This window comes from Epinephelus lanceolatus, chromosome 1 (assembly GCF_041903045.1).
Source record: "Epinephelus lanceolatus isolate andai-2023 chromosome 1, ASM4190304v1, whole genome shotgun sequence".
NCBI lineage: Eukaryota > Metazoa > Chordata > Actinopteri > Perciformes > Serranidae > Epinephelus > Epinephelus lanceolatus.
This window is the reverse complement of record NC_135734.1, coordinates 1,945,001-1,964,155: the sequence shown is the minus strand read 5'-3', so window position 1 is coordinate 1,964,155 and position 19,155 is coordinate 1,945,001. Positions and strand designations below refer to the sequence as shown.

General features: G+C 43.3%; 2 protein-coding genes and 1 long non-coding RNA gene across 3 annotated transcripts in view; 1 reads left to right on the top strand and 2 right to left on the bottom strand.

The window, feature by feature from the left end:
- LOC144463620 (uncharacterized) overlaps window positions 1–19,155 on the bottom strand; it is a 474,714-nt gene that overhangs the window by 401,487 nt on the left and 54,072 nt on the right. The gene's annotated exons all lie outside the window — the stretch shown is intronic.
- Window positions 8,131–9,739, top strand: LOC144463653 (uncharacterized). Its single transcript, XR_013491696.1, has 2 exons — window positions 8,131–9,498; window positions 9,589–9,739. It is a non-coding gene; the product is annotated as an uncharacterized LOC144463653 (long non-coding RNA).
- LOC144463545 (uncharacterized) lies at window positions 16,099–17,201 on the bottom strand. The gene has a single exon (XM_078168254.1). It carries the CDS (start codon window positions 16,957–16,959, stop codon window positions 16,099–16,101), a length of 861 nt encoding a protein of 286 aa, XP_078024380.1. The 5' UTR covers window positions 16,960–17,201.

Below are 19,155 nucleotides of genomic sequence, written 5' to 3'. Positions count from 1 at the left end.
CATTTTCCGAGTTAGATCGTCACTTACATGACAGGCTTTGTCATAGTGTGCAGTGTTGTGCAGACTGTAATGTGGCACTGAATATGTTTGTAGACTCGTGGAAAAAGAACAAGAAACATTATATGTGTGGGTACTTTCAAGGCAAGCCGAGGGTAACCAGTTGTCTCAGGTCAGCCCAAATCAAAATGTTACCTGGATGCTGACGTAATTTACTAATACCTGAGGAAAGCCGTGCGCTCTGTGAGTCTCAGTGGCTCACACAGGTAGACGTGCAGTTTGTGTTATATTGTCTTTTGTTGACATGAAATCGAGTCCAGCTTGACGCAAATATGTGTGTATCATATTTTCTTTCCTTTCTTTTTTTAATGTCGCTGGTACGTAGTGCTCACTTACAGAAGCATATTCGCTGTGGTAGATGTGGGCTGCGACTTTAAGATCGCCAGTAATATGTTGTGTATGTTTGTGAATTTGTGACAAATCTGCTGACGGAGGCCAAGCACATCTGCGGCTGTTCGGTAAGGAAACCAGTTAAATTGGAAACCAGTAGGGACACATAACCGGTGTGAAGGATTAACTGGTGTTGAATCAACTGGTGAGACAGATGTGTTGTGGGCGTGGCCTTTGAGAAACCCACAGTGGAAAAACGAGGAAATAAACATTTAACTCCTAACCTGTCGATTGCATTCATTCATGTTTACAGCCAGTCATCCTGTTACTCATTCTGCTATGTGACGGTGCCTTTTCAAACACCACGATAGGAGTGGTTTGCTGGACATCCATGGAGAATTTGAAGCCAAGCGAGCACAATCCGCAGTTGTCCTGTGGCACACACGTCTATGAACGCTTCAAAATAAGAAAATCTAAATGCATCCAAAATACCAGCAAAGTGGGGCATCACACATCGTAGCTACATGATATACTGCCAGCAATACCAATGTTATGTCATGTCCCTAATCATGTCTGTCCACCTACATGTGCGTATCACAAGTTAATCTGAGCGCGTCACACATTACCACTCTGTTCGTGCGAACACTCCAGTATGGCATTTAACACCCCAGACTCTGTGTGTGTATCACTCACAGGCTGTATAAAAGCATCATCAGTCCTCAGAAACACTTGACATCAAATAAATAATAATGATATGGCGCACACGTAGTTCCATCAACAGGAAAACTCTGCAAACACCGTTTGCAGTATTGTGAACAGCAGGCATTAACACAGTCGCTGGCGTTGTCAGTCCCAATTCATGAACACCGCAATACTAAGATACAGATCAGTGCAAATGTCAATCAATCCTGTAGGAAATGCTCAGTTGTCAGTCCTGTAGTTTGTATCATCTGATGTCAAGTCGATGTGCAGTCTGGAAATGAAAGTCTGAGATATTCACATCCAACTCGAGCGCAGCACGGCGATTGCCATGAGCTGTGGCAAATTGTGATCCACTCAGATTAACTGGTGATACAACATGTGTAGGCTACATTCCAACAATCATGCTGCATAATGACGGCCGCTGACAATTCTCTCAGTCATCACAACGATAGTCTAGGTGTAGGTGATTATACTCAGGTGTAGATAACTCCAATCATCAGGGGGTAGTCTTTAAAAGGATGGTTAACAGGTCACACCTTTGTGGGTTTGTTCGTGAGGAGTTTGAACAGTGAGCAGAAAGACAGAAAAAGACAGTGTGCAAGAAAGAGTAAGTGGTGATTGTGAGTGGTGGTTGTAAGTGGTGATTGTGAGTGGTGACTGTGAGTGGTGACTGTGAGTGGGGCCTGTGAGTGGTGATTGAGTGGTGATTGTGACAGTGAAGTGTGCTTTGTGTTTTAAAGAGAGTGGGATTGTAGGTTTGTGTGTGTTGTGTGCTAGTGTGTTGTGTCAGTGAGGGTAGGAGTAGTGAGGGTAGGAGTAGGTAGGGAGGAGTAGCCAAGGTAGGAGTAGCAAGGGTAGGAGTAGGTAGGGAGGAGTAGGAAAGGTAGGGACAGAAACATGGACCCAAAAATAATGAAAGAGGTGCTGGAGTTGAAACTCCATAATCGGTATCCTGAGGGGTCAACCAGCCAAGACAGATTTGTCATCAGGAGGAGAGCTGACACCTTCAGGATAAAGGGTAAAGATGCATGTCACATGGACTTAAGAACACAATAATTATCTGCTATGACGAAACTCCAAGTAATCTAATGTGATGACATTTAAACACCAGATGGAGACCTCTACTACATCTGTCGGCGAAAGCAGAACAAGGCCGAGCACCTCGCCAAAGTGGTCTCCACTGCTGAGGAAGCAAGCAACCTCTTTGTGGAGTTTCACGCCAGTGACTTGGGTGGGCACTGTGGGGTGGAAAAAACCCACAGTGCCATCACTGCCCGCTATTATTGGCCTGGCATGGAGGATGACATTCGCAAGTGGGTGAGTTGGTATTGTCATAAAATTGAGGTGGAATACACGTTCAGGTTCAAAAGTAGAACAGAGGAGTGTAAGGTTGTTATGTGTGTACGCCTTATATTGTGATACTGTATGTGTATGTGCAAAGGCCAACCATGTCAGTCTAAATCATTAACATTTAAACAAATATTTGTCCCAATGTTACAATCTTTGTCTGTTTAGATTGCTCAGTGTCCCCAGTGCCAGGCCAGGAGGGCTACCATCAAGGAAAAGCGGGAGTACAATCCAATAGAGGTAAATTACATATGACATGCAGTCAAATCTGTCAATCATATCAGTAGTGATACTGCAATACTCATGATTGTTTCTTCCTCCCCAGGTAACCGAGCCTCTCGAGCTGGTTGGAATGGACTTGGTGGGTAAGCTCAATGTAACAGATGGTGGCAACCAGTACATATGTGTCATGGTTGATTATTTCACCAAATGGGCAGAGGCATACACACTAAAAAGCAAAACAGCAGACGAGGTGACAAATTGTATTCTTGATTTCTTTTACAAATTTGGTACACCGAAAAGGCTGCTAACAGACCAAGGCTCAGAATTTCGCAACAAGGTATAGTGCTTATGCAATATGGATCACCAACATGTAACTTTTGCTGTGCTGGCTCAGCTCATGTTCATTTGAATGTCATTTCAAGGTCAACTATGGTCTGTGTGAGAGACTGGGCATCAAGAGGAGCCTGTGCTCCCCGTATCATCCACAGACCAATGGCCTTGTGGAAAAGCTGAATGGCACGATACAGAGGTATAGTTTTGTTGTCAGAACTTGAACTTGAGCCCTTAATAGCCTAGCACTTATGTCCTGTTCCAGTCTGAACAGGTAATCATCAATGGCACCATCTGGAAATGGGTTGCTGTATCATACACGACAACCCAAAGTATCTTCTGCCTCCTCATGCATGTACCTGAATTCTGCATTTTAAGGTCCTTGAACAAACTGGTGGCTGAGCACCCCAACCGTTGGGACCAGTATCTCCAGCCAACATGTTTGCCCTGAGGACCAAAAAGCAGCTGACTACTCAATACAGCCCGTACTACCTGATGTTTGGGAGGGAGGCCAGGTATCCCTCAGAGGTCCCAGATGAGTATGACGTAAGACTGCTATTGTTCTACTCTGTTTGGAGTTTGAATTTGGGTCATCTGTGTCCCCTACAATGTCACTGATTTCTTCCTGGCAGGTGACCGAAGAGAAGGTCTGCAGCCTCATTAAGACAGAGGAGATCTGCCAGGGACTCAGAGATCAGGTCCACAATGAGGTAAAGGCCAATATCGAGGCCAAACAGCAAAAGGTCTGCAAGAGGAAGGAGGACAGAGGTCAGGCAGACCATTTTAAAGTGGGGGACCTTGTTCTAAAGAAAAATGCACGGCAGGCCATGAGAAAAGGGGACAAACTGGAGACCAGCTTGGTGGGACCTTACAAAATATTAAAGCTGGAGGAGAAGACCGCTCACCTGGTGTCAGAGAGGGGGACACAGTCAAAGGTCAACATTGACCACTTGACTCATTACTTCCAGCCAGAGGAGAGGATCCCTGCCAAAATCAGGAAATTGATTGATCCTACTCCTCTGGCTGGAAGTAATGAGTCAAGTCACACATCAGTCACACCCCCAGCAAGGCAACCCACAAGCTGTGAAGCCCAAGGACCTCCACTCAGTGCAGATATTTGTAAATACACTGATAGAGTACACCCCAAATTATGCAAGTCATGAATAACTGCCATAACAATGTTTTATTCTTTTTTGTGTTACAGTAATCAGAGACGTATGGGCAGGAAGGCGCCGAACCACACTCTGGTCAAGGCTGGGGCCATATAAATTGTATATGGAAGACCTCCTGTACCTGGCCCCAGGAAAGGAATTGGAGAGTCAGGTAGCCTACTTCAAAGAACAATTATTTGACTGATGTGCGTCTTTACAGTTTAATCACATAATTGTTTTCATAGATCATTAACACATATCTCACAATGGTTGGGAGGAAGAGTGGTGCGGTCATTATAGACAGCTATGCAATGACCGCAGTGTGGCAGGGCAAACAGAGAGGCTTGAAACGGGTGAGTAGGATTAATTTCTTATGCCTTTGCAATCCAGTGAGTTTTTCTCAGTTGGATATGTATGGTATATTTGATTTCTGTTGTAGTTGGCCCTTGATCGTGATGTGGCTGCAGGAGCAGTCTGTCATGAAGGACACTGGACACTCATTGTGAGTATTCCTAAATGTTAACAGATGTGGACACAATAATGACACTTACGTTTGAGGGGTTGCTAATATTTGTTTTGCATTTCCATAGATCATGTACCTGAAGGAGATGAGGTCCTTATACCTTGATCCGTTTGGTGCCACTCAGCAACAGATTGACAGGTGTAAACATGTAACAAGGTGAATCAGCTGTAATTTGTGCATTAGACATGTATGTATTCATGCATGTTGGATAACCTTGGGGGAGCAACAGGCGAATTACATTTCCCTTATGACTGTACTGTTTCACTAGACTGGCATAAGCTTGTCCTTTTTGAGGGCCCTTGACACGATTCAAGTGGTCTTAAATTTAGAATCCTCTTACCTGGACTTATGTTACACTTTCCTGACTGTGGTCAATCTGTGTTCTGTGTAGGGCACTGGTTCGCCAGAAGTGTCCTGCTATCAGGAGGTGGACATGTGCTACATTGACCCATCCTAGACAGCAGGACACAACATCATGTGGGGTGTTTGTGTGCAAGGTAATGACTCATTGATCTCTGTGCCTGTCATTTAAGTGTCATTCAAATTGTACTCATGAGACTTTTAGCTTGCAGAGCAGATTTTGCTGGCCCAGCAGATTGACTATGCAGTGGACCAGGAGGGTGTGGCCATGCTAAGGATGGACATGGCTAAAGCTCTCCTGGCAAATACAGGTACAAAGGACTCTTCCAGGTTTACTTGTTTGTGTCTGTAATGGCAACTGGACTATATGTATGCCTGTGTTGTAGATGACCTATCCCAGCTGTGTTGGGCTTGTGGGGAGGAAAGCTCTGGGGCTGAGATGGACGAGTGGGTAAGGAGATCAATTCTTGTCCCGGCCAACGTCGGTTGGACGCCTTGGATGCACCTTGGATGGGTTACCTCACGGTCACTGGGTGAATACTCAGTCACACACAGCTATTGTTAATGTGTAGTTTACTTTACTTAACCTGCATGTCTTGCACTTCAGCGGTCACTGGAGCAGCTGAGGGAACATGGGAACACAGACGACCACAGCTAAGATTTAAATCTAGTATCTGACAGACATTGCCATACAATTCTGAACATTATCATGATTTCTCATTAACTGTTAAATTGTACAACCTCCTGGGATGACTGATTACCTGACACACTGCTTGGACAGTTTCTGAGGTCTCTTTTCTCTTTTTTCTAGATTGAATGTACCACCTGCTGTCTGTGGTACTATTCAGTGTGTTGGACAGCCCTCACCAGAGCAGGACTGGCTTTGCACTGCTTGCGCCACATGAATCGGCACTGCGGTTTCTACTTTTTTTTTTTTTCCTCCCCGTTAATGTTCTTTTTTTTTTCTTTTTTCTTTTTTTTTTTGGAGTTTTTCCTCATCTGCTGTGAGGGTCCAAAGGACAGAGGGATGCTGTATGCTGTAAAGCTCTGTGAGGCAAACTGTGATTTGTGATATTGGGCTTTATGTGTAAAATTGATTATTCTGTACACAGCATTTGTCAAATTCCTTACATGTGTATTCGTTCTTGGCCAATAAAGATGATTCCTAAAGATCATTGTTGTTGCATTTGCTTCTTTTATGGTGATGGGTGAGTTTGGCTGTGTGACACTGCTTGCATTTCATATTTGGACTTGAATTTGGCCACTGTGTTAACGTGTAATTTGGCCACGTTGTGATCTGAATGGGTTGTTTGACACTTATGTTGTAAAGCATTTTGGCTACAGTATGCCTTAATTTGGCCATGGTTGCAATCAAAAACTCTCTCTATCTCTATCTTTACCTGTATCTTCCTATATCTATATGGCCTATATATACTGGCTGGTGACCGTGCTCTCAATGTGATTGTAGATGGCATCAGTGGGAAGGATGGCAGGGACATGACTTTCAGCAGTTCCACTCGGGCATTAGTTTCATTTAGTAATGTAATGGGGATGGTTTGTTTCCACATGGCTGATGTCCAGCGAACAGTTCCCATCGTCATGATTCAGACGGAACCGGCAAACGTGTGCGTTAGGAAGGCAAAGCGATCATGACATGTATTTCCTGGTTGTTTACACGGGACATACGCAACGGGTCCACACAGGCCACGCCCACACCACATCTGTCTCTCACCAGTTGATTCAACACCAGTTAATCCTTCACACCGGCAGTGCGTTGTGATTGTTTGTTCCTCTTCACCGAAGGACACGGCAGTCATTACGGTAAGTGGTAGGAGCTTGCTTGTAGCGTAGTCATTTTGTGAATGCTGCTCGTGCTTCTGACATTATATGTGGGTTTGTATGGTATGTATACTATGTGTGTACCTACATTATATCAGTTGGAATGTATTGTCACTAGCTCAGCTCAGTAAGATACCGTAGCAGTTCGTTAGCGTAGCCGTTCGTTAGCAAAGCGGCTGGTTAGCGTAGCGGCAACGTAGCGTAGGACCTTTTTATACAGTCTATGCGTAGGACTTACTTAGCCCCCAGCATCCTTCGACTCAGCAGGAGAGTGCGGTATTTTAGGTGTTGCGTCAGCTCACACTGGTTGTTTTTAAACTGTGGAATATTCAGTGATTAAATTGCAATGTTTTGCCATTAGCTTAGTTTAGTAAGCTAGCGTAACTTAACGGGTAGTTAACGTAGCGGCTAGTTAGCCGCCATTGTTCTCTGACTCGGCCAGAGAGTGATGTGTTGTAACTTAGGGGAGAGGGGTGTCGAACGGAGCATTTTTTCATATTTCCCTCTCTGCACAGAGATGCATTTATTTATAGTAACCACATTTTATAGTGAACAACATACATATGGCCTCTACAAATCCTGACCATGTTTGCAAAGTTTGGATGAATGAGTCGCACTCAATCTAGCAGGAAACGAAGCTCATCTGCCTGTTTGCCTCCGCATGGAGGGATGAACAGATCCACGTTATAATTAACCGCAAAACACGTAAATAACTTCATATTACTGGCGTGTAACACTCATTAATGCTTAAGCTTAGTCCTCTGAGAAATGAGAATGTCCAATTGAAATAATCTTCTCATGTTTAATGTCTGAAAATGAATTACATTTGTCCAATGCTCTGTGATATAGCCTACTGTGTTTAACAAAGCATGTTCCAATGTAATTAAAGCTTTATGTGTTTGTGGACATAATTGATTTAATAATACAAGTAGACAGTATTTGAAGAAGAAGTTAGAATGCAGTGTGGTCGTGAAACTGTTTGGCCTTGTCAATCAAAAAAGTGTATCACTTGTGTGTGTGTTTGTGTCAGCTGCTGTCAATGTCAAATCATTAGTAAATTATCAGTTTGATTTTAATATGCTTAATAACTGGGTCTTTATACTTTTAGATGCCCCGTGGCAAGTCCTACCGTCGCTCTGAGGCGGCTAAGTGGAGGATGGCGGAGCGACAGTTGGCCTCCAGTGACGCTGGTGCATGTATGTGGCGTGCCTTCTTGAAATCAATTTTTCATGTATATCCTTGCTGTATGACTGAGTTAAACTCCTAACTTTGTGTATTTTTATAGTCTGAAAAGTTTACATATTGTGTTGAAGTGCTTGAACTTTGAATTTGGTCTCTTTTTTTTTTTTTAAACCATTTTATGTTCATCAACAGCTTGTGGCACAGGGTGGCGCTACAAAGTGCACAAACGGTCAATTTCTGAGCACACTGGGCGCCAGCATAAATTGGTCATTCCAGTTGAGGTCCCAGGCAAGACGGTATGTACAATTCATGAAGATTTCACTGATGATTAGAAGTTTTAGTTGTGTGTTTTCAGCCTAAAAGAAATCCTGTCTTTTGTTCCAGCTTGTTGTTCTTGTAGGGGCGTTCCATCTGCACTCCCTTGCAGATGGGATTGTGCTGATGCCAGAGGATTGCTACACCTTTGGCGTCATGTCCACTCCAGGGGTGTGCGCTGACTAGCTCAGGACTGAGGATGAAAATGCTGTTCTTCCTCGGATCTCTGATGCTGTCATGGCCCCTAGGAACAACCTGACGGCCCCTAGGAACAACCTGGTGGCCAGCAAGACGCCTAAGCAAGGAGGCATAGCTTTTGGCCAATACCTGGCCACTGTCTGCAGCATCTGGCCGACTGCACAGGTAGGTTATTCATGTATTCTTTTTAATGAGGCAGATGTGTACAGGTCAATATGATTTTGTCATTAACCATTATTATTTTGTTTAGGTCTTCGCTGGGACCTTGTCTCACACTTGACAGTCCCGAGGGATATCCAAGAGTTTTTCCGGCACGAATTTCACCGCGTGTCAGCACGTCTCGGCATGTTTGAAAATAATGATACATGGTTCTAAACAGTTTTATGAAGGCTTATGAGAATTCTATATTTTACATATAATTTCTAATATTACACCCATTATGGTTTTCTAATAAGAAAGCTGACATTGCCTTTTTAAAATGGGTTTTTCCAAAACTGTGTTTCTTTTCTTGTTCTTTTTTTTTTTTAAGGTGTGCAATATTTTCACCATGCTGACCGCCTCCCCCTGAACAACCGCAAGCTGTGGTGCTGATGGTGTAAGTAGAATATATTATTTTCATATCATAAATAGAAAATTATTCAACACAGTATGTTTGACAGTAAAAGTCACATTTTTCAAAATAATATTTAAATTTTAAATTTTGTCATTGTTTTGTGTTTGTAGATACACCCCAGTGACAACATGGGGATACCCATCCTCATGGAGTCGCTGTTGGCTGCCACCAAACAGCACCTGGAGATACCAGCACCTAAGCCACAGGTGTCGCGCCCGGTGTCTCCCAAGCCTCTGCCAAAGGTGGTTCCACGTGTGATTGTGGTGGGGGAGGTTGTAGTTCCACGGGCCCCCCCTCCTGAGTGGACGTCTGTACAGTTGGGCAGGAAGGTAAGAGACTGAACTTTGTAAATATGTTTCATGAAATAAAAATAAGGTTGTGAATTGATCCACTTTTTTGTTTGCTTTTTGTCATTACAGAGGAACCACTCTGAACATGAGCATGGCTCTGGTTCATCACAGAGACGAGTGGTTCATCATGTGGTATGTTTAACCATGATATTTACATAACAGTGATAGTTTGTGTGCTTTATCTAAGAAAATGCAGTGTTAGAAATAATCTACAGTACAGGCCAAAAGTTTGGACACACCTTCTCATTCAATGCGTTTTCTTTATTTTCATGACTATTTACATTGTAGATTCTCACTGAAGGCATCAAAACTATGAATGAACACATGTGGAGTTATGTACTTAACAAAAAAAGGTGAAATAACTGAAAACATGTTTTATATTCTAGTTTCTTCAAAATAGCCACCCTTTGCTCTGATTACTGCTTTGCACACTCTTGGCATTCTCTCCATGAGCTTCAAGAGGTAGTCACCTGAAATGGTTTCCACTTCACAGGTGTGCCTTATCAGGGTTAATTAGTGGAATTTCTTGCTCTATCAATGGGGTTGGGACCATCAGTTGTGTTGTGCAGAAGTCAGGTTAATACACAGCCGACAGCCCTATTGGACAACTGTTAAAATTCATATTGTGGCAAGAACCAATCAGCTAACTAAAGAAAAACGAGTGGCCATCATTACTTTAAGAAATGAAGGTCAGTCAGTCCGGAAAATTGCAAAAACTTTAAATGTTTCCCAAGTGGAGTCGCAAAAACCATCAAGCGCTACAACGAAACTGGCACACATGAGGACCGACCCAGGAAAGGAAGACCAAGAGTCACCTCTGCTTCTGAGGATAAGTTCATCCGAGTCACCAGCCTCAGAAATCGCAAGTTAACAGCAGCTCAGATCAGAGACCAGATGAATGCCACACAGAGTTCTAGCAGCAGACCCATCTCTAGAACAACTGTTAAGAGGAGACTGCGCGAATCAGGCCTTCATGGTCAAATAGCTGCTAGGAAACCACTGCTGAGGAGAGGCAACAAGCAGAAGAGATTTGTTTGGGCCAAGAAACACAAGGAATGGACATTAGACCAGTGGAAATCTGTGCTTTGGTCTGATGAGTCCAAATTTGAGATCTTTGGTTCCAACCGCCGTGTCTTTGTGAGACGCAGAAAAGGTGAACGGATGGATTCCACATGCCTGGTTCCCACTGTGAAGCATGGAGGAGGAGGTGTGATGGTGTGGGGGTGTTTTGCTGGTGACACTGTTGGGGATTTATTCAAAATTGAAGGCACACTGAACCAGCATGGCTACCACAGCATCCTGCGGCGACATGCCATCCCATCTGGTTTGCGTTTAGTTGGACGATCATTTATTTTTCAACAGGACAATGACCCCAAACACACCTCCAGGCTGTGTAAGGGCTATTTGACCAAGAAGGAGAGTGATGGAGTGCTGCGGCAGATGACCTGGCCTCCACAGTCACTGGACCTGAACCCAATCGAGATGGTTTGGGGTGAGCTGGACCGCAGAGTGAAGGCAAAGGGGCCAACAAGTGCTAAACACCTCTGGGAACTCCTTCAAGACTGTTGGAAAACCATTTCAGGTGACTACCTCTTGAAGCTCATGGAGAGAATGCCAAGACTGTGCAAAGCAGTAATCAGAGCAAAGGGTGGCTATTTTGAAGAAACTAGAATATAAAACATGTTTTCAGTTATTTCACCTTTTTTTGTTAAGTACATAACTCCACATGTGTTCATTCATAGTTTTGATGCCTTCAGTGAGAATCTACAATGTAAATAGTCATGAAAATGAAGAAAACGCATTGAATGAGAAGGTGTGTCCAAACTTTTGGCCTGTACTGTACATATCTGTCAGGTGGATGGAGCTCCAGTGGCCTTGCGAGAGTGTTTCATTCATATTGTATATGGATTACGCTCATGTAATATCACATAGGATTACGCTTGTGCGGGTCCTAGTCCTTTTTTTTTTGTTAACCAACTGGTCTTTTTGTGTGTGTTGGGGTAGTTCCTAGGGGGTAGTCTAGCTGTTCTTAAGTGCATTCACAAGACACCCGAAGAAGCCCATAGAGATACTGTTTGTGTGTCACAGAGGATAGTCAGGTGTCTGGTTATGACAAGTTCAAAGAGACAACTCCGTAGTTCTGGTTGGAGGAGGGTTCCTTGGGGGCAGTCTAGCTGTTCTTTTAAAGGGCCAGTGTGTAAAATGGGTTGAAAACAGTGACATCAGTGGTCAAATTCTAGATTGCAGGGCTCACTCGCTCACCCCTCCCGTCGGGTAAATGACGGTGGCTTCGTAGGGACAAAAAACCTTGTGCACGAGTTTTTCAGGAGTAGGTCTATCTAGCGACGAGGAGAATATTTATTTAGAAATCTAAGCCATGTTACGATATTGTAATGAATCCCTCATGAGCAGGAGACCAGAGAAGCGTTTGGGAAAAAGGCCAGTTTATTTGAGCACTCCAGAAACTCCGGTAACACTCCAGGGGGTAAAAGACTCTGTCCCAAACTCTGACTCTTCTGGCGTAACACACACACTCCATAACTTTACACACATACTCGTTTACCATACCCCCCTCCCCTCTCTGCTCCACCAATCTCCAGCCCACACACTGACTGACAGCGTAGCCGGTAAACAGAGCTCAGCTGTTTATTTAGCCTAGCGATATCTCCAGACTATAGTAGCTGCAATGGACGACTTTGATCGCGATTTTGAAGAGTTTCTTGTATCAATCAATCAATCAATCAATCAGTCAATTTTATTTATAAAGCCCAATATCACAAATCACAATTTGCCTCACAGGGCTTTACAGCATACGACATCCCTCTGTCCTTATGACCCTCGCAGCGGATAAGGAAAAACTCCCCAAAAAAAACCCTTTAACGGGGGAAAAAACGGTAGAAACCTCAGGAAGAGCAACTGAGGAGGGATCCCTCTTCCAGGATGGACAGACGTGCAATAGATGTCGTACAGAACAGATCAGCATAATAAATTAACAGTAATCCGCATGACACAATGAGACAGAGAGAGAGACAGAGAGAGAGATGTAGGTAATGACAGTAGGTTACAACAACATTATTGAAAGTAATAATATTATAGTTATAGTTTTGGCTACTGTGGTACAGTATGTTGAAAGTATGTATTAATATCTGGCAGTATACTTGTGTGACAATAGTCATGTGTATAATAACAGCAGAAGTATGACTAATGACTAATGATGGCAGCAGCAGCAGGAGGCATCTGGCAGGACCACGGCAGCAGCACAACCACACACGTTACGTTGTCCAGGCACCGCTGCGATATGAGTTAATCTGAGAGACAGTGGAGCACAAAGGCTCCGGAGAAGAAGCCGAGTTAGTGACATCCAGAATGGCCGAGTTAGCAAGATGCAGTAATAGAATACGAGAGAGAGAGAGAGAGGAGGAGAGAAGGTGCCCGGTGTATTATAGGGGGGTCCTCCGGCAGGAGGGGGGCTACTAGGGGCTGGTACAGGGCAAGCTGGAGCCAGCCCTAACTATAAGCTTTATCAAAGAGGAAAGTCTTAAGTCTAGTCTTAAATGTGGAGACGGTGTCTGCCTCCCGGACCGTAACAGGAAGATGATTCCACAGGAGAGGAGCCTGATAGCTGAAGGCTCTAGCTCCTGATCTACTTTTGGAGACTTTAGGGACCACGAGTAACCCTGCGTTCTCAGAGCGCAGTGTTCTGGTGGGATAATATGGCACTATGAGCTGACTAAGATATGATGGAGCTTGACCATTTAGAGCTTTATAAGTTAACAGTAGGATTTTAAATTCAATTCTGGATTTTACAGGGAGCCAGTGCAGAGAAGCTAAAACAGGAGAAATATGATCTCGTTTCTTAGTTCCTGTTAGTACACGTGCTGCTGCATTCTGAATTAGCTGGAGAGTTTTTAAGGACTTACTAGAGCTACCTGATAATAGAGTTACAGTAATCCAGCCTAGAGGTAACAAAAGCGTGGACCAATTTTTCTGCATCTTTTCGGGTCAGGATAGGCCTAATTTTCGCAATATTACGCAGATGAAAAAATGCAGTCCGTGAGGTTTGTTTTAAATGAGAATTAAAAGACAAATCTTGATCAAATATTACTCCGAGGTTTCTTACGGTAGTGCTAGAGGCCAGAGCAATGCCATCTAGAGAAACTATGTCATCAGATAAAGAGTCTCTGAGTTGTTTGGGGCCAAGAACAATAACTTCAGTTTTGTCTGAATTTAACATCAGGAAATTGGTGCTCATCCAAGTTTTTATGTCTTTAAGGCAGTTATGGAGTTTAGTTAATTGATTACTTTCTTCTGGCTTCATCGATAAATACAACTGAGTATCATCCGCATAACAATGGAAATTTATAGAGTGATTTCTAATGATGTTACCTAAAGGAAGCATATATAGAGTAAATAGGATTGGTCCGAGCACAGAACCTTGCGGAACTCACAAACTTTGGTACGTAAGGATGATTCATTATGAACGTCAACAAACTGAAAATGATCAGATAAATAAGATTTAAACCAGCTTAGTGCAGAAACTTTTAGGTCAATTAAGTGATCCAGTCTCTGCAGTAGAATTTGATGGTCAATTGTGTCAAACGCCGCACTAAGATCTAATAAAACAAGTACAGAGACGAGTCCTTTGTCTGAAGCAATCAGAAGGTCATTTGTAATTTTAACTAGTGCTGTCTCAGTGCTATGATGCACTCTAAATCCTGACTGAAATTCCTCAAATAAATTATTATCATGGAGAAAATCACACAGCTGGTCTGCGACTACTTTCTCAAGGATCTTTGACATAAAGGGAAGATTAGATATTGGTCTATAGTTGGCTAACACCTCTGGATCCAGGGTGGGCTTTTTTAGTAGAGGTTTAATTACAGCTACCTTAAAAGACTGTGGTACATAGCCTGTTAATAAGGATATATTGATCATATCTAATATATGAGTGTTAACTAAAGGTAAGACCTCCTTAAGTAGCCTAGTTGGGATGGGGTCTAAGAGACACGTTGATGATTTAGATGAAGAAATCACTGCTGTCAATTCTTGAAGAGAAATTGGGGAGAAGCAATCTAAATATATATTAGGTCTTACAGCTGTGTTTGAGGTTAGATAGCTACTATCTGAGGACAGGAGGTCATGAATTTTGCCTCTAATAGTTAGAATTTTGTCATTAAAAAAGCTCATAAAATCATTACTGCTAAGGGCTAAAGGAATACAAGGCTCAATAGAGCTTTGACTCTCAGTCAGCCTGGCTACAGTGCTGAAAAGAAACCTGGGGTTGTTCTTGTTTTCTTCTATTAATGCTGAGTAATAGTTTGCTCTGGCATTGCGGAGGCCCCTCTTATAAGTTTTGAGACTGTCTGTCCAGATTAAACGAGATTCTTCCAGTTTGGTCAATCGCCAATTCCTTTCATATTTTTGCGATATTTGTTTTAACTTACGGGTTTGAGAGTTATACCAAGGAGCGAACTTTCTGTGCTTTTTTAACTTCTTTTTAAGAGGAGCTACAGAGTCAAGTGTTGTTCGCAGCGAGCCTACGGCGCTATCGACAAAATGATCAAAGTCGGTACAGGAAACCTCTGTTACTGAGGGACTTGGTATTGAATTTAACGACGGAGTAATCTTTTCCTTAAATTTTGCGACAGCGCTATCTCATAAACATCTAGTATAGTAACTGTTGCTGAGTGGTGTGTAATCGGGTAAAAAGAAATCAAAAGTAATCAGATAATGATCCGATAGCGAGGGATTCTCTGGAAAGACTTTTAGGTTATCAATTTCAATTCCATACGTCAGAACTAGATTGAGGGTATGGTTAAAACAATGAGTGGGTTCATGTACACCCTGACTGAAGCCAGTGGAGTCTAATCCTGAGATAAACGCGGTAGCCAGGGAGTCATTATCAACGTCGACATGAATGTTAAAATCGCCTACAATAATAACTTTATCTGATTTAAGAACTAAACTGGATAAAAACTCTGAGAATTCAGATACAAATTCAGAATACGGGCCAGGAGCACGGTACACTATAACAAATAAAAGTGGCTGCGAGGTTTTCCAGGTCGGATGTAAAAGACTAAGAACGAGGCTTTCAAATGAATTATAATCTAGTTTAGGTTTAGGGCTGATTAACAGACTAGAGTTAAAAATGGCTGCAACTCCCCCTCCTCGGCCGCTGCCTCGAGGAATGTGGGTATTATTATGACTGGGAGGAGTGGATTCATTGAGACTGACATATTCATCTTGACACAGCCAGGTTTCTGTGAGACTGAGTAAATCAATATGATTATCTGATATTAATTCGTTTACTAACACTGCTTTAGATGATAGAGACCTGATATTTAACAGTCCGCATTTAATTCTCCTGTTTTGTCTTTCTGTCACAGAAGAGGTTTTAATTTTTATGAGGTTGTTATGCACAACTCCTCTTTGTTTAATTTTAGATTTAAATAATTTAGGTGGTCGGGGGACAGACACCGTTTGTATAAAACTATGAAAACTATGGCTGGGTAACTGAACTAGAAGCTCAGAGAGGCGTATAGGACTGCGTCTCCGAGTCCTGGTCTCAACTCTGGGTTGTCAGGGATTTGATTTACTAATAAAGTTTGCCAGGTTCCTAGAAATGAGAGCATCTCCATCCAAAGTGGGATGAATGCCGTCTCTCCTAATAAGACCAGGTTTTCCCCAGAAAGTTTGCCTATTATTAACGAAACCCACATCGTTTGCTGGACACCACCTGGACAGCCAGCGATTAAATGATGACATGCGGCTAAACATGTCATCACTGGTCAGATTTGAGAGGGGTCCAGAGAAAACTACGGAGTCCGACATCGTTTTTGCATATTCACACACCGAGGCAATATTAATTTTAGTGACCTTCGATTGGCGTAACCGGGTGTCATTGCCGCTGACGTGAATAACAATCTTACTGAATCTACGTTTAGCTTTAGCCAGCAGTTTTAAATTTGACTTGGTGTCGCCCGCTCTGGCCCCAGGGATACATTTGACTATGGCCGCTGGTGTTGCTAACTTCACGTTCCTCAGAATAGAGCTGCCAATAACCAGAGTTTTATCCTCAGCGGGTGTGTCGCTGAGTGGGGAAAAGCGGTTGGAAACGTGAACAGGCTGGTGGTGAGCCGTGGGCTTCGGCTTGGAGCTACCAGTTACCCAGCCTCCCGGCTGCACGGGAGTTGCCGGAGGACAGTTAGCAGAGGCTAAGGCTATGCTTTGTGGCTCCGCACCGGCTACAGGGGGCTGGCTAACTACCACAGCTACTGAATGGTTTTCCATGGTGTGGAGCCGCGCTTCTAATTCACTAAGCCTCGCCTCCAACGCAGCAAATAAGCTACACTTATTACAATTACCACTGTTGCTAAAGGAGGCAGAGGCATAACTGAACATTTGGCACACCGAGCAAGAAAGAGCAGAAGGAGAAGCCATCGCTAACTGTAAAGCTAATGTAGCTACCAAGGCTAGTAACGTGCAAACAACAGCTAAGAGATTAGCGAGAAAGTCGTAGAAAGGAGGAGAGCTATAAGTGCTTAAACAGAACCACTGTGGGTTAAGACTTGAAGTAGACGTTAAAGCAACTGAAGTGAGAAAGCAGGCTAGCAGAATTCACCAGAGCAGTACAGAGACGCTGTCACAGAAACACCGGAAATGACACAACTCGCTTACCGCAATACGTCAGCAGCAGACAGCGGACACAGACCCAGAGCCATACCTGTTTGAGCCGGAGCATACAGATGAGGAACTCCATGTCTTTGATGCTGAGCGGGCGAGAAGAGAGGCTGAATGCACAGAATGGGATTCGGTGCTACTGCTGCCATCGTTGGGGAGATATATCACCAGGAGGAAAAGCGCAGCAGAGAGTGCATCACAAGGAGTGAAGTTGCGTCTTTTCCTCGCAGATGACGGTTCAGGTTCATTCTCTCCTGTTGCGTGGTAAGTGTGGTCCATTTGCAAACTTTATAATAAAAAAACTTTTCACTACTCTCTATCGACTAACTACTAACACTCTCTACTGTTTCCTCCTCCTCCTTTCTTCCTTCCGCTGTCTTCGTTGGTTTATTTATACACCCGAAACGCAGTCTCTTGCTGGCTGGATTTTCCGCTTGGGCTGCCTTACATACATGGCGGCGCAAGATGGTGACCTCTCTAAAGCAAGGCCCTTGCTATACATGTGTGTGTGTGTGTATGTATATATATATATATATATATATATATACACGTATATATATACACGTATATATATATATATATATATATATATATATATATATATATATATATATGTGTGTGTGTGTGTGTGTATATATGTATGTATGTATGTATGTATATACAGTACAGGCCAAAAGTTTGGACACACCTTCTCATTCAATGCGTTTTCTTTATTTTCATGACTATTTACATTGTAGATTCTCACTGAAGGCATCAAAACTATGAATGAACACATGTGGAGTTATGTACTTAACAAAAAAAGGTGAAACAACTGAAAACATGTTTTATATTCTAGTTTCTTCAAAATAGCCACCCTTTGCTCTGATTACTGCTTTGCACACTCTTGGCATTCTCTCCATGAGCTTCAAGAGGTAGTCACCTGAAATGGTTTCCACTTCACAGGTGTGCCTTATCAGGGTTAATTAGTGGAATTTCTTGCTTTATCAATGGGGTTGGGACCATCAGTTGTGTTGTGCAGAAGTCAGGTTAATACACAGCCGACAGCCCTATTGGACAACTGTTAAAATTTATATTATGGCAAGAACCAATCAGCTAACTAAAGAAAAACGAGTGGCCATCATTACTTTAAGAAATGAAGGTCAGTCAGTCCGGAAAATTGCAAAAACTTTAAATGTGTCCCCAAGTGGAGTCGCAAAAACCATCAAGCGCTACAACGAAACTGGCACACATGAGGACCGACCCAGGAAAGGAAGACCAAGAGTCACCTCTGCTTCTGAGGATAAGTTCATCCGAGTCACCAGCCTCAGAAATCGCAAGTTAACAGCAGCTCAGATCAGAGACCACATCAGAATGCCACACAGAGTTCTAGCAGCAGACCCATCTCTAGAACAACTGTTAAGAGGAGACTGCGCCAATCAGGCCTTCATGGTCAAATAGCTGCTAGGAAACCACTGCTAAGGAGAGACAACAAGCAGAAGAGATTTGTTTGGGCCAAGAAACACAAGGAATGGACATTAGACCAGTGGAAATCTGTGCTTTGGTCTGATGAGTCCAAATTTGAGATCTTTGGTTCCAACCGCCGTGTCTTTGTGAGACGCAGAAAAGGTGAATGGATGGATTCCACATGCCTGGTTCCCACTGTGAAGCATGGAGGAGGAGGTGTGATGGTGTGGGGGTGTTTTGCTGGTGACACTGTTGGGGATTTATTCAAAATTGAAGGCACACTGAACCAGCATGGCTACCACAGCATCCTGCAGCGACATGCCATCCCATCTGGTTTGCGTTTAGTTGGACGATCATTTATTTTTCAACAGGACAATGACCCCAAACACACCTCCAGGCTGTGTAAGGGCTATTTGACCAAGAAGGAGAGTGATGGAGTGCTGCGGCAGATGACCTGGCCTCCACAGTCACCGGACCTGAACCCAATCCAGATGGTTTGGGGTGAGCTGGACC